This window comes from Tubulanus polymorphus, chromosome 11 (assembly GCF_964204645.1).
Source record: "Tubulanus polymorphus chromosome 11, tnTubPoly1.2, whole genome shotgun sequence".
NCBI lineage: Eukaryota > Metazoa > Nemertea > Palaeonemertea > Tubulaniformes > Tubulanidae > Tubulanus > Tubulanus polymorphus.
The window spans coordinates 6,712,661-6,726,775 of record NC_134035.1 but is presented as its reverse complement, the minus strand read 5'-3'; the positions used below and the strand labels follow the sequence as shown (position 1 = coordinate 6,726,775).

General features: G+C 37.8%; 1 protein-coding gene across 4 annotated transcripts in view; it reads right to left on the bottom strand.

Annotated features, from left to right (window-relative positions):
- Positions 1 to 13,424, bottom strand: part of LOC141912574 (transcription elongation factor SPT5-like) — a 33,333-nt gene extending 19,909 nt beyond the window's left edge. Inside the window, exons 1-14 of one of the 4 annotated variants that reach the window (XM_074803862.1) lie at positions 12,061 to 12,138; positions 10,561 to 11,196; positions 10,158 to 10,322; positions 7,420 to 7,638; positions 4,380 to 4,470; positions 3,713 to 3,851; positions 3,298 to 3,526; positions 2,855 to 2,989; positions 2,564 to 2,776; positions 2,133 to 2,197; positions 1,284 to 1,389; positions 1,136 to 1,211; positions 574 to 731; positions 1 to 156 (exon numbers count right to left, since the gene is read on the bottom strand). In XM_074803862.1, coding sequence (XP_074659963.1) covers positions 1 to 156; positions 574 to 731; positions 1,136 to 1,211; positions 1,284 to 1,389; positions 2,133 to 2,197; positions 2,564 to 2,776; positions 2,855 to 2,989; positions 3,298 to 3,526; positions 3,713 to 3,851; positions 4,380 to 4,470; positions 7,420 to 7,638; positions 10,158 to 10,172 — 1,602 coding nt within the window. In that variant the 5' untranslated portion in view covers positions 10,173 to 10,322; positions 10,561 to 11,196; positions 12,061 to 12,138. Of the gene's footprint in view, positions 157 to 573; positions 732 to 1,135; positions 1,212 to 1,283; positions 1,390 to 2,132; positions 2,198 to 2,563; positions 2,777 to 2,854; positions 2,990 to 3,297; positions 3,527 to 3,712; positions 3,852 to 4,379; positions 4,471 to 7,419; positions 7,639 to 10,157; positions 10,370 to 10,560; positions 11,197 to 12,060; positions 12,201 to 13,343 lie in introns of those variants that run through there. The other 3 variants (XM_074803860.1, XM_074803861.1, XM_074803863.1) reach the window with 3 other exon arrangements.
- Positions 13,425 to 14,115: the final 691 nt, after the last annotated feature.

The window sequence follows — 14,115 nt, the reverse complement described above, 5'->3', positions numbered from 1 at the left end:
TTCGTGCATAGTAAGGTCTGAATAGACGACAGCCATGTTGTCTAACATACGAACTATCAAACCGGTATCTCCTTCATATGTACCACCGATAACTTTAACGTGGTCACCCATTTTGAAGTACTTTTTCAGTTCATACGACGGAAACTCTATTGGATCCTGTAAAACAACAGTGAAATACACCTATCATGTAACTCTGAGACGTTATACTGACTAATTATGTAACTCTCAATGTTAGAATTAGAAATCTTCAATAAACCGTGTCATTTTAGAACAACAATCAAGCAATGACTTCAATTGAAATGCCTTTTTGATGAATTAAATATAATATTTTGATTAAACACATGAATTTAAACAATCGATGTATCCAAGACATCCATTTATTATGTACCTATAATGATTGAAGGTCGGTGGTTAAAGAAATAAATTTATTTGTACATACAATATGCGCATTGGATGAGGGAAAACATTGAATGATGTTTAGGTCATAAACTGATGGAAAAATATCAAATGTGTCAAATATTAAATTCATTCAGATACTCATATTTTCAGTAGATCCTATTATAAGTTTCCTACCTTTAAATCTTCATGTTTAGGCATGACAGTGATAAGATTTCCTTCTATACGGATGACTTTACCCTGCAGATGAATCAATTCACCTTCGCACACTTCCACCATATCACCAGATGCAAACGTATGAGTTACTTCAGTTGATGATTTTGACTCTGGTACCACTGTGATATTATAGCGCGTTAAGGAATTTACATCTCTTCGTTTCATGTTATAAGTAGATTGACAAAAGATTTCACAGATTTTCATTGAAAGATGAAAGAAAATGTTTAAAGAAATCAGTAATCAATGGTAAGACCCTAAGTGACACATTTTGTATTTCTGTTCATGTCTCAAAGGACAAGTTTCGAAACGTTTTGAGCCAATTGAGAGTGGTAAGGCAATAGCAACTTTTTCACTCAAGATTCTAACTAGACTTATGCCTGCGGCCTGGATGACCTCCATTTTCGATAGGGGTTGACAGCTTACTGGCCCCAATACTTAAACCAAGTTCGACGAAAATCCTTTAAGAATTGTAGGCTATATCGTATTATGTTATTCCAGATTGTTGTTTTATGTGAAAGGATACATTCAACGTCAATACCTTCTGGCTGATCTTCAAATTTTTCCAATTCAGAAAGTGTTGGTTTCACTCCTTCCGCAATCTGAACAGAGTTTCAATAGATTAGATAAAACATCCAAACACAATATTCGCATTACAAAACGGCGTAACTTACTATGGCAGACATGACAAAGTTCTTATAGAGAAAACCTTTACGATCGAATCTGTTTCCTTCAAAGATGAGGAAATCACCGTCTGTTGTAACTTCTCCACCAATGTTTCTAAATATTCAAATCGAGAAGTGAATTTGTAGTACATATTTCGCATATGAATTCAATTAACCCATTAGCACTCAAGCTGCCCATATCCGCCCTGCCTATTACTCCTCAAGCCGCCCGAATCCGCCCCCGCACTTTTTTCGTATGCTGCACGAAAATGGTTATGGTGGGATTCGAACCCAATAGCTTTTGATAAATTACACACCTAAGTCCTCGAAATACCGAATAGAAATCAACATCCTCCTATTTCAATTTCTCGAGTATTTCGAGTTCGAACTTAACACATCTGAGCGCTCATTTCAAATCCAAGTAAGTTTGGATGAATTTTGGGGGCCGATAGGACACGATTTTGGTGGCCCACCTCATCAAATCTTACATCACACGAAAGCCTTGACTATTTACTACAAAATAACACTAACTTGTAATGCATGGAAATAAACAGCAAATGAACTATTCGGTATCGTAATGAACTTTACGTAATGATTTTACGTTGAATTTTCTGAGGAGTAATTGACACTACATAGTGCAATTCCTGAGTGCTAATGGGTTAAGTAATATTGAAAGGGGATTTTAAAATTGCAGCACACGTTGGACGGAGCAGGTAGTATTAAGGGCCAAGAGATACCTTACCTACAGTCAAACAAAGGTGACTTGAATAGTTTATTGCCAAAAGGTGTGAAACTACAATTTATCTACAATTCTAGCCATTTCTATCGAATACTAGTAGTAAAATATATGAAACGAACCTGATTGCATCAACATCGAACAGTTTCTGTCCAGGACGACGTTTCTTTTTGCGTCTTTCAGCATCCTGAAATCATCATTGAAATATTTCAACCTCACTGATAGATCTGATCAACTCGCATAGTGCGATAAAACAATGATAATGGACTCGACCCATGACCTGGCACTCGCAGAGTGAACCCACACAGTGAACCCAAGAGCTGTCCCCCTAGAATGAACCCACAATCTGGCATCCCATGTATGACAAAAAAAAAATGAATCATCATAATTTTTGAACAGGGTTGTTCCAATGACAGATAATTCTACAATAAATAATGAGACGAGTAGTACTTAAAAGGTCTTGTCTCGTTATTTATTCTAAACCCGGTTAACACGGCTACTCTACGAATCTTCTCATCATGTCTAGATAGTTCTATATAAAGTCTCTACTCACCCCTGATGACCTCAAAGCACCTCGCATTCTTGTATAATCTATTCGCGGAATCAGTTTCAGATGAACCATATTTTGTGACGGTTCCACGTAGTCGACCTGAGCTAAGTCATCGCGGAAAATACCTCGTTTTAATCGAACCCATGCTTTCGGTTTCAACTCTGCCTTTTCTCTGACAACACGCAAAACATCAGTCATTTCTTTGATCGGCACCATCTACAAAATAACCATTGAAAAATTCTCGGTATTTCAAACCCTTGAAATTTTTAAGAGCCAATAAGTTTCTTTCCTCACTTGTTGTTGCCATATTCCAATACGTAGATTTCCGATTCCTTCGATGGCTTGTTTGACATGAGTTTGTTTGTAAGCTTCAATGTAAATGTACCCTTTTAATCCTTCTTTAGCTACCACTGATTTGATTTGCAGCGGCTAAAAAAATAAGAAGGCATCAATTGTAACCAATATGTACTTAAGACACGCAAATCAAGTAAAGGTAGAAAAATATATCTGGATTTGTTCTGGAGAAGCATTTGTCCGAGTTGAGCTGTCAGAGTGAGACAAAGTCAACTTTTCTGTCTTGATACTGTCTTAAATACTCCCCGAGGATCTGATTTGAAATTTTAGCTAAAATGCAATTAGTTACTTTTATCATGTTTTCTTCAGGCAGAGCAATTGGTCTCTGTAAACCTAAAAGTATCAGGGAAGTGGGGTGGGTCTTAAGGAGCACGTATACCTACCTCATCGGTGAACTGATACGCGATATACTTTCTCATTATTTGAAGCACTGTGGCCTTCTCTTCTCCCATACGACATTTAACCACCCACAAATTAGGATCTTTGACACCAGGCAGGAGACCTTGTTGTGTAATCTGATCAGACATCTCTTCACCATCACCAAATCTCTCCGCGGTTGAAACTTCTGCATATTTACGTCGGTAATATTCTTCTATTTCATCTTCTTTTTGGCTATAAAACATTACAACATAATTCAGATTCATTATGAAATTCCTCTAAAAAACCTCAGCATGCAATTTCATAACTCTTGATTTTTGGTTTGACATGTATCAAAATTACATGGCATTCTCACTTGCAAAGTAGCGGTGCCAGTATCCTATTGTCTATTAGAAATCCCAAACTGATTTATTTTCATACCTCCACATTTGTTCGAGACGCCGTTTGCCTTCGATGTCACGAGCGCTTGGTCCAGAATCAATGATTGATTTCCGATCGATGATCTCTTCAGCTCCCTCTTCCCAATCATCTTCTTCCTCTTCACCTTCATCATCAACCTCTGTAAACAAATTCAAATACAATACATATCGGTAAAGCAGTGATAACCGTTTTTCTAAATTTTACATTGTCGGAATTTGAACCTGATGGTGACTTGTTAACGCAACAATAGTTTGAATGAAAAATCGGTCGGCAATTGCAGCCTCTAGGCTGTTAGGATCACTTGTACCGGCGTATTCACACTATGGTAATTCTATATACCCCCTCAACTAGACTTGTGCCGGGGGCATAAAAATCCTGCAAATTGTATCCTATGACAACATACTGTGACAGCTGCACAATCCGGTTCAGGACCCCCCCCCCCCCCATTAGATATTTATCTGCTAAGGAGAGAAGAGATAGGTACAATCGATGCGGGCATCTCCATGAACTATGGAGCATGGGCTAAACTCTATAAACTTTTGAAAATACATCTCGGAGACGACTGGACGAAGAAAGTGAGCACAGTGAACACACTACGGACTATAAACACTACTGATTGAAATCGGTCGACGATATAACCTGACCTCAGTAGTTATTTCTAACTTACCAGCTTCGTCTAAAATGAAATCGGCGAGTTTTTTTCGTTTTTTCAATCGCCTTCGTTCATCTTCATCATCTTCATCTTCCTCTCTGAACTCCTAAAATAATCATTCAAAATCTGTGTAACGGGACATTGTACGAAATAGTCAACCCCGATATGAATAATATGAATAATCACATATATTGATACTGCATGCTTAACTCTTTGCCTGCCAGGCAAATCTAAAATAAGCGGCATATCTTCTTAGGGTGATAAAATCTGCAGCAACCATCAGTGCAGAAGGGGTATTTTGCAGAAAATATGCCTATTCATGAGTGTTCAGCCCCCATTACAATAGATGAGGTCACTAACACACTGCATAGAACGGCTGATGATAGTTTATTTTAGTAGTAAAGGGCATTAAACTAACTGATGTTGTGCGATGAATTCGCCATCTATTGTTACCGTATTTTCCGGCCAATAAGCCGACTCGGCCAATAAGCCGAGGGCAGTTTTTTAGCCTAAAATACATGGATTTCATAAAGCGATTTTAAGAGATTTTAAGAGATTAAGAGATTTTAATTCACTGATTTGTCAATTAGTTTGTCTTAATTGACGATTTAAGAGGCTGACAGTAGCGCCCGCCGATGTGTGAGAGTGCTGTGAATACTATCATCGCCGAGTGACTGTGCTATATATAGACTCACTCAGCTGATTACTATACACACAGCCATACATGCAGTACGCGGCTCACTGCTGATTTGCATATATACTAATGTATGAACTGACACGTGGTAGTACGATGAACTCGCGCGTTATATAAATGTATACCATTGCCGCTGTGCGGTGATGGAACAATCAAAGTAAAAATAAAATAGTTCAAAATAGATTATAATTGATAGTAAATAATGACCTCAAATAAATATCGACCACTTTTCTTGATTTTGACGATCATTGAGAGCATTAGAGTGGCATAGATCGGGAAGTGATTTTTTATGTCAGATCGTATCCGCCCAATAAGCCGATCACGATATTTTGGGTAAAAATCTGAGGCTAGAAAATCGGCTTATTGGCCGGAAAATACGGTAAGTCCAAATATCTCATTGTTAATCAACCCATTAGCACCCAGGAATTTCACTATGCAGTGTCAATTACTCCTCAAAAATTCAAGGGAAAATCCAGTGAAAGCTCATTACGATACCGAATAAGTAGTTCATTTGCTGTTGATTTCCATGCATTACCAGTTTGTGTTATTTTGCAATAAATAATAAAGGCTTTCATATGATGTAAGATTTGATGTAGTGGGCCACCAAAATCATGTCCTTTTGGCCTTCGAAATTCACCCAAAGTCGCTTGGATTTGAAGTGAGCGCTCATATGTGTCATGTTCAAACTCGAAATACTCGAGAAATTGAAATAAGAGGATGTTGATTTCTGTCCGTTATTTCGAGGACTTGGGTATCTGGTTTATCATTCATAAGCTAAAGGGTTCGAATACCACTATAACCATTTTCGTGCAGCATACGAAATTAGGGGTCCAGGGACATCATGCCCACTTCGGAAGTGGTTTCAAATGCTCAACAATCTCACAATTTCAATATTCAACGCCCCCTGGTGACCATATACAAAACCAATAACCTTGAAACTCACCACAATAATAGAACATATCAGCAGCTACGATTATTTAATTGATTGTGGTACAAAATATGCCTAGGTACCAATCTTATAAGGAAATACTAAGTTATTCTACTATTGAACGCCCCTGTTGACCATATAGAATAACTTATGTTCTTGAAACTCACCACAATCATAGACGATGTCATGAGCTACAACATTGCAATTGATTGAGGTAACAAAATACGCATTGGTACAATTATAATATAGAAATACTAAGTTATTGTATTATTCAACGCCCCCTGGTGGCAATATACAAAAACCAATGACCTTGAAACTCACCACAATCATAGAACACGTTATAAGCTACAACTTTCTAATTTATTGTGCTAACAAATATGCTTAGGTATCAATATAATGTCGAAAAACTTTTTCCCACTTACAAATGAGTACTGATGACACCAAGATGGCTGCCAATTGCGTCATAATTAACTGATCGAAAATACCAGTCTCAGGTATGAAACATCCCTTTCCAAAGAATACCCATCAGCAATTGCAATGAGAAATGGCAAACCAGTAGGAAGCTACAGGACTCAGAATTTGGTCAAAAATTGATATTTTTGGGCACTAAAAAGGCCATAGGATGGCCATCTTGAGTCCGATCGACCCAATTTTTGTTATGCTGATGGGCCCTTGGGGGATTCAAATATATACGAAAGACCAAGGTAATTGATCAAAGCGTCTTCAAAATTTCCCTCAAAGAGTTCAAAAACGTGTAAAAAATGCTGATTTTGCAGACAACAATGGCTGCCAGTCGGCCATCTTGTTTCTGACAGGGCCAGTTTTTGGGCTGAAGATGTGTCTAGGGTAGCTACATGTGTAACCAAAATATCAAGACATTACCTTGAAGCGTCTTCAAAACTTCCAAAATTACTCGATTCCATCTACAGACGGACGGATGGGCGAACAGACGGATGACGGACGAAAAGTGAACGCAATAGCCCGCTGGGACTTAAGTCCAAAGTAGGCTAAAAGGTGCCGGGACGGATTTGGGTGGCTTGAGGAGTAATAGGCAGTGCGGATACGGTCGGCTTGAATGCTAATGGGTTAGAGTTAAGACGAATGAGTTTTAAACACACTATGATATTCCTATCATTGAACCAAACACGCTTTAATACGGTGTAGGAAAATAGTTGAAGATATACGAGTGTAGGCCTCACCTCTGAAGTTGATACATGGTGGGTATAAGATACATGGCACTGAGATTGAGTTGTGTCTCTAAGCTATTTCAAATCCAAATTTAACAATAGTGTTTTTAAGTCATCGACAATCCCAAAACATCAGTATTACACATTGTATTGCAGACCAATTTAAAAGAAGTAACCTCTACACCTATATCGGTTTTTATATCTATATTAGGTGGTGATCTATTACAATGATCACCTCTAAATTACCTCATCTCCTTCATCATCGATGAAACTATTTTTCCTCTTACGACCAGATTCCTCATCATCACTTCCGGCATCTTCATCATCGTGGCTGATAACGGGATTTCTACGACTCGGTCCAGCATCGCTATCTGCATCACTACCATCACCAGCAGCAGCACTGCGTCTAGTCGCAGGGCTGCCTCCATCACTACCTGATTTCCTGCCTCCACCATCGCCTTCTTCCTACAAATTATACAAAAATGATAATGTTTCTAATCCTAGCCCAATTCACTTAATCCATATCAATTTCAGTGTTTTGATTAATTTTAGGTGACAGGAACTCTGAAATCTGATGGCAATGGGGGATTCTGCTGCCCGTGTGTAGCTATTTGTGCACTAATAAGCCACAATAATATGACCACCAATCAGAAATCTTGTTTATTAAATATAGCTATTTATAGCTATTAAAGGGGTTATGAAGATTATAAAACTATTTTAACCGAATTCAATGAATATGTGATCAGTGACTTAGAATGGCATTGTAAATAAATACAATTTGAAATTTTTATGAAAAAACTTTTAGGGGCCCTAGCAACTCCCTTAGCAATGAGACGCTAACATCCGAGCGCTCAGCGGATGATGTCATTCTTAGAACGAGCAGCTGCATACTGCAGTAAGCTAGTGCCGTACTGTGTGGTTTGTTTTTTCTATACAGCAGATCACCGCTTTATTTTCGCTTTTAATCATGCCTCGTCGATGCGTGGCGATGAATTGTGGGCACCAGGATGATCGTGCCTATCCTTGGCCCAGGGACAAAAGGCATGCTCGACTGTGGACGACTTTTATTTGCACAAAAAGACAGAATTGGAAGCTGTCGGGGAGTAGTGTATTGTGCTATAAACACTTTACCGACAATAGTTTTTGAAAAACTTTTGAAATATAAGAGTGGATTCGCCAAGAAGTAATTACAACTCACAATTTAAAAGACATAGCCTAAATAAGTGCCCATCCGATGTTAATAATATTTGATCATTTCAATAGGAAACCAATCCATAAAATTTCAATTCAATTCAAGTAATTTTTGTTTCAAGATATACCAACAAATTTACACATCGTTTACACAGTTGTAAAGAATTACTACCACTTTACCTATCTTCCAGCTTATATCTGAAACAGGATGCTATTCCTACTGTTCAAATGGTTGGAGGCCGGGATGAATCAGTGACAGTAGAATCGCATTATAGCTGGTAGCTACCAACAAGGATCCTTTTCATCAACACCCAGAACAACGGGTGGTGCATACCATAGGCGTAAGAGATGACGGTTGGTAGAAGAGGCAATTCAGCCATTGAATATCTCTGGTATAGAACCGATTGACTCGTCTCTCGATATGATAGCAAATGATTCCGTATTAATCTTCAATCCACTCGACAAAGGTACACCTTCCGATAAACTAATGATTATTGTCCCCCTGGTTTTTCAGCAAGGTAATATTGAGTATAATAACAATTTTTTTTTAGGTAAACAGACTCGGAAATGGATACCTAAATGTGAAAATTGTCAATCAAAGAAACGAGTCCAGTCTACTGCCATCCACACCTTAAAAAAGAATTTGTTATGAAAGTGAGCACTGGTATGATGACTCGGATGATGACAGATGTAGTGATATTAATTTTGACGAAATTGATGATCCAGAATACTATCCTGACATTAGTGAATTTGATGAAATCGAGTCATACGAAGAGATGCGGTAAGCCTTTATTATCAGAACAAAATTATATAAAAAATAAACCATCCAATGATTTCAAACTTTTTTTCATTCTGCAGGTTTGATTAAAATTTGTCCCATCAGAAAAGACAAAAATACTTTGTTTTTGAGAATGCCCTTCTTAAACTCCTGGTGGTCTGTCTTCAATGTCGAGGAGAAAATAAATGTTATAAAAAAGTACAGATGCTATAGACTAAAAATACAATAGACATTCATTCCTTTCGGCTACTCGGGTATGAAAAGACCTCGCATTAAAAATTTACGAATTCATTTTGAAGGTAAAAGGAACTCTGCTCACTGTGCATACTACCTGTCAGAATTGTGGTTTCATCGATGTGTGGCTAAATCAACTTTCAATTGGCCAATTGTCAATACTGAACATACTTTTGAGTGCTGCGATACTTTTCACGGGAAGTTTGCCTACTAAAATTTTACGTTTGATGAAGTAAGCAACCAACAATGATGTATTTTATCTTATTATTGTAGTATTTGATTCCATAATATTTTTCTCAATTATACTTATTATTAGGGTTATTGGAGTACAATGTCAGTCGTTCAGGGCATTCTTCTCCCATCAGACAAAGTACCTCCACAACGCAGTCGAGACGATTTGGGAGAGATCTTGCAGTATCGTATTGGAGAGCCTGAAAAATCAGCCACTTATTTTAGGAGGCGATGCAAGCAAAATGGATTTTCTCTAATCTCCGAATTGACAAAAAGCCTAACATTCCATATATATTGGTGCGCCGTGTCATCAGAACCAGGTAACAAGGAAAAGATTAGGGCGAAGTGGTTGACTTGTGTCAAACACATTCAAAATGATCATGTGGATTGTGTACATCAACAAATAGGAGGTAAGCGGAAATGGTTCAAATCAGGTACTAGTGTTAGTTTACAGGTTTCTAAAGTCAGTCCAAGAATTATCCAATATTAATGGTATAATTATATATTTTCTAGGTTGGGAAGTAACCGATAAATTAGTAAAATTGCTTACTAAGAAATCATTCATCAATGACGTGGCCAGTATGTCATCTCTTGGTCAAACCAGTGGCGTTGAATGTTATCACAGTGTTGTTAACCATTTTGCGCCCAAGGTGTACAAATTCTCATACAGAAGAATGAACAGCAGGTATTTTGATTACATTTTGTATTACCGGTACTGAATTATATCAAAAGTATTGTTATTGGAAAATATTTTTGATATTTTTCTGTTGACAGGATTTATCTAGCGGCTTTGCATTATAATGAAAATGCAGGAAGACCACAGGCAATGACAAAGGCTGGAAAACATCAATACAATATTGTATTTCCAAAATTTAAAAAAGGGGCTTACTTACAGTACAGTTTCAATGAATTTGAAAAATTCTTAAAAATGAATAAATGAATATGACACTGACCAGTGTGAAAACCTATTGAGATCCAATCGCCAATCCATTTCATTTGAATCGAGATTTTCGCCGTCGCTGTCAGACGATGATGCCTCAGGCTCGAACATGTGAGGCATTAAAATGATCTCCTCCTCTTTATCCGAAACATTTAATCTTCTTCGTCGGCTGGTATTGATTCGGATATTGTGATAGATGAAGATTTATTCGAACTTTCTCCATCGCTTTCACAGTTTGATAAGTGTTTCTACTACATTGGCTTCCATCTTCGTTGTTTGTGTTATTCTAAGAATGACGTCATCACTTCCGGGTTCGCGAGATGTCGCCACATCGTGAACAAAACACTCGATTTTGCAAGTTATCAATTTTTTTAAATGCATTTCAATGCAGCAATACTATAGATATATATAAATCATTTGTTTTGCGGAAAATTGTTGCTATCTAAAAAAGTCTTCATAACCCTTTAATGAATTTGCCATAGACAACAGCAATCTGATAGGTGTTGTGTGTTTTTGTGCAGCTAAGCAAATATATCTACACAGGGCATTTATCAGACTGTGGGTATCCTGTTATAAAAGAATCTCGATGCCACCCAGGGGTGGATCTAGGGGTAAATCCGAGGGTCTTCTCAGAATTCTAGGGGTATACCTAAAAGAAAAGGGCACTGATAACACACCAAGCGCAACGCGCGAGGCTAACACTGCTTCAGCGCGAAGCCCTTCAGGGGGGGTCTGAGGCCCCCACAGAAAATTTTGAGATTCCAGCACTGATTTGAGGCCATTTCCTGCATTTAGAGTCATGAAATTGTTTTGCGAGCAAAATTTTTGAGGGCACTTAAATATTTTGAGGGTCTTCCAGGAGACCCTTTCTTCTTTAAGACCCGCGAGATCCGCCCTGCCACCAGACCTGAATCCCTGCCAAGGGAAGATTGAACTTTCCGGGCACCTTTTTTAATGTTGCCCTACATCTCCCTGATATTTGCAAAATTTCCTCAAAGCAAACAAGATCACACTCAGTCCCTTGCTTTATTAACCCTCAAAGTGGATTTAATTAAAATTCATCAGTTCTACGCAGTTCTCTGCAATTTGTGTAATGTTGAAACCATCCACAAATCAATCCAATGCGCATGCGCGAATGCGCTGGACTTAGAAAATTCTGAGAAAGATTCACGAAAATTGGGATTCGAACACGCAAGCATAAGAGTGCAAGCCTAACGTTACCCCAAAGCGCTACGACGGTTGCTTCGTTCAGTCGTAACTTTTTAACTACTTATAGCCTCATCCTAACCCTACAATGTTAAAATATGTAACGGAACCTAAGCCTAACCCTAACCCTCTGGACCCTCTTGACCCTAACCCTCTGGACCCTCTAGACCCTACCCCTTCTGCGATTCAAAAAGCCGCCATTTTGTCTCTTTTCAATATCACTTCCGTTTTGTGGATGGTTTCAACATTACCTAAATTGCCAGTTCTCTGGGTTTACATTAAAATGAAAGCAGTATCTATTACTTACACCACTGCTGAAACCATGGAAGCTCTTTTCACTTTCGGCATCAGAGAAATCTTCACTGTCAGACATTGTTACTCAATTCACTTCTTGTTTATCTTTATAAAGTTAATCAGTTTATCGCATCAATTCTTTCTTCAGAAACTCTATAGATAAAATTGTAGAAAAAAATAATTAGTTTTGCCAGTAACCACTGCTGTTGAGCCACACCAAAATAAATATATGTTTGTTTCTGGTTTGTGCCGACTGTAAAAATAAGATTTTTGCAAAATAATAATTTTTTAAAACAGCTCCCGTCAGAACGGAAGCCCCTAGGTGACATACGAGATAATTTGTTCACAATTTTTACTTATCTATTTGTCGAATTTCGACATAATAAGTTTTCATTTTTCCAAGTTTTACCTAAGAATCTATTTAATTTCTTCATTAATTTAATGCGTTGTGCCCATTGAAAAACGAAGTTTGTTGTATTTTTTTAGGTTGCCGTGTGTGGAGACAGCCGGTCATCCTTATTACCGAGATGATGTATTTTACCGAGATGAACCGAGATCAACCGAGATGAAATTAAATATAACATATTTATTTATTCCATATCGATTTTAACCATTGAAATCATATTATATCAGTAATAAATGCCTGCTGGGTTCATATTTTACAAATTTTGTCGGATATTTTTGGAAAAATAACTTTTAACTTTACCGAGATGATATCGTCGATCAATCAAATTCAATGAAATTTTATTGCTAACCGAGTTTACGTTTTTTGTCAAAATTTTTTTAAATAAAAAAATATGTAAAATATGACTCTAGGTCGGAGGTATTTATTACTGATATAACATGATTTCAAGTGTTAAAATCGATAAGGAATAAATAAATATGTTATATTTAATTTCATCTCGGTTGATCTCGGTTCATCTTGGTAAAATACATCATCTCGGTAATAAGGATGACCCGAGACAGCGGCCAACTTTTGAACGTATCAATAGCAAGACGTTTTTCCTCTGATCCCGATTTATTGCAGAATAACCAGTCACAAACCAAACATAGATACATTATCCAATCTCTATCCTTCAAAAACCCGTAGCCCAGGAGAGGAGGAGGTCCTCCTCTCCTGAGTCCTGCACTGCCTGCATCAGTCAGTGCCTGGGCCTCCGCTCCGAGGAACTATTCTGTATAGTATACCAAGGCCAAGCTCATCGGTGAGTGCCTGTGCCGCCGGTACCGTATGTTCTCTAAGCAAACTACTTCCAAAACTGACTAAGCTAGGCTATCTGTAAAGTTGAAATATACATTACACAAAAGTGGGTTTTTCCTTCGTCCATTTGAATCCATCCAACTCAAAAATAGGCTGCTAATTGCAAGGTGCACCACCTACATAGAAATTACGGCATCAATTTTCGAGCATAAATCAGACCGCATTTCGCAGCAATAATGTTCCAATTCTAGATAAACATTGAGGGGTATCCATCTAGTTTGCAAATGATAAATACAGTATAGTACATTGAGAGCAATTTAAGGCCATTCATATGATCTTCCATTGCTTCTACAGAGATATTGTCCGTATGCTAATGCCATCTAGGCGAAAGGCTTTAAATTGGCACGCAGCCAAACTGTGCACGGAGCGATCATGTAATGTAGTAGTATCATGATTATACTGGTTATATTTCATTTGACTCAATAGTGACAAATTATAACATCCGAGATGTTATAAAATATTATTCTTATGTTTTAGTAATCTTTCTAAACCAATCTTGAATTTCTTGACAAAGGTCTTTGAACTGTCTCGCGTTCGAGCTTGCGAACAATATTGGGAACGCGTCCAAATCAGGCAATGCGAGATTAATTCTTCGTTTGTTATCCTCGCGCTTTTCACCAGCAATTATAACATTTTTCGTTTCTCACTTGAGATGGTAGCCCACACCGAGCAGATTTTGTAAAGGCTTTAGCCTGGACAGAATTCAATTAAAACCTACTTTCCGCCAAAGAACAGCCCAGATTTCTCGACGTTAAAAAAACCGACCTCATGGCAAAATTAATAAAATTACGCCGCGTTCGTGTAAAT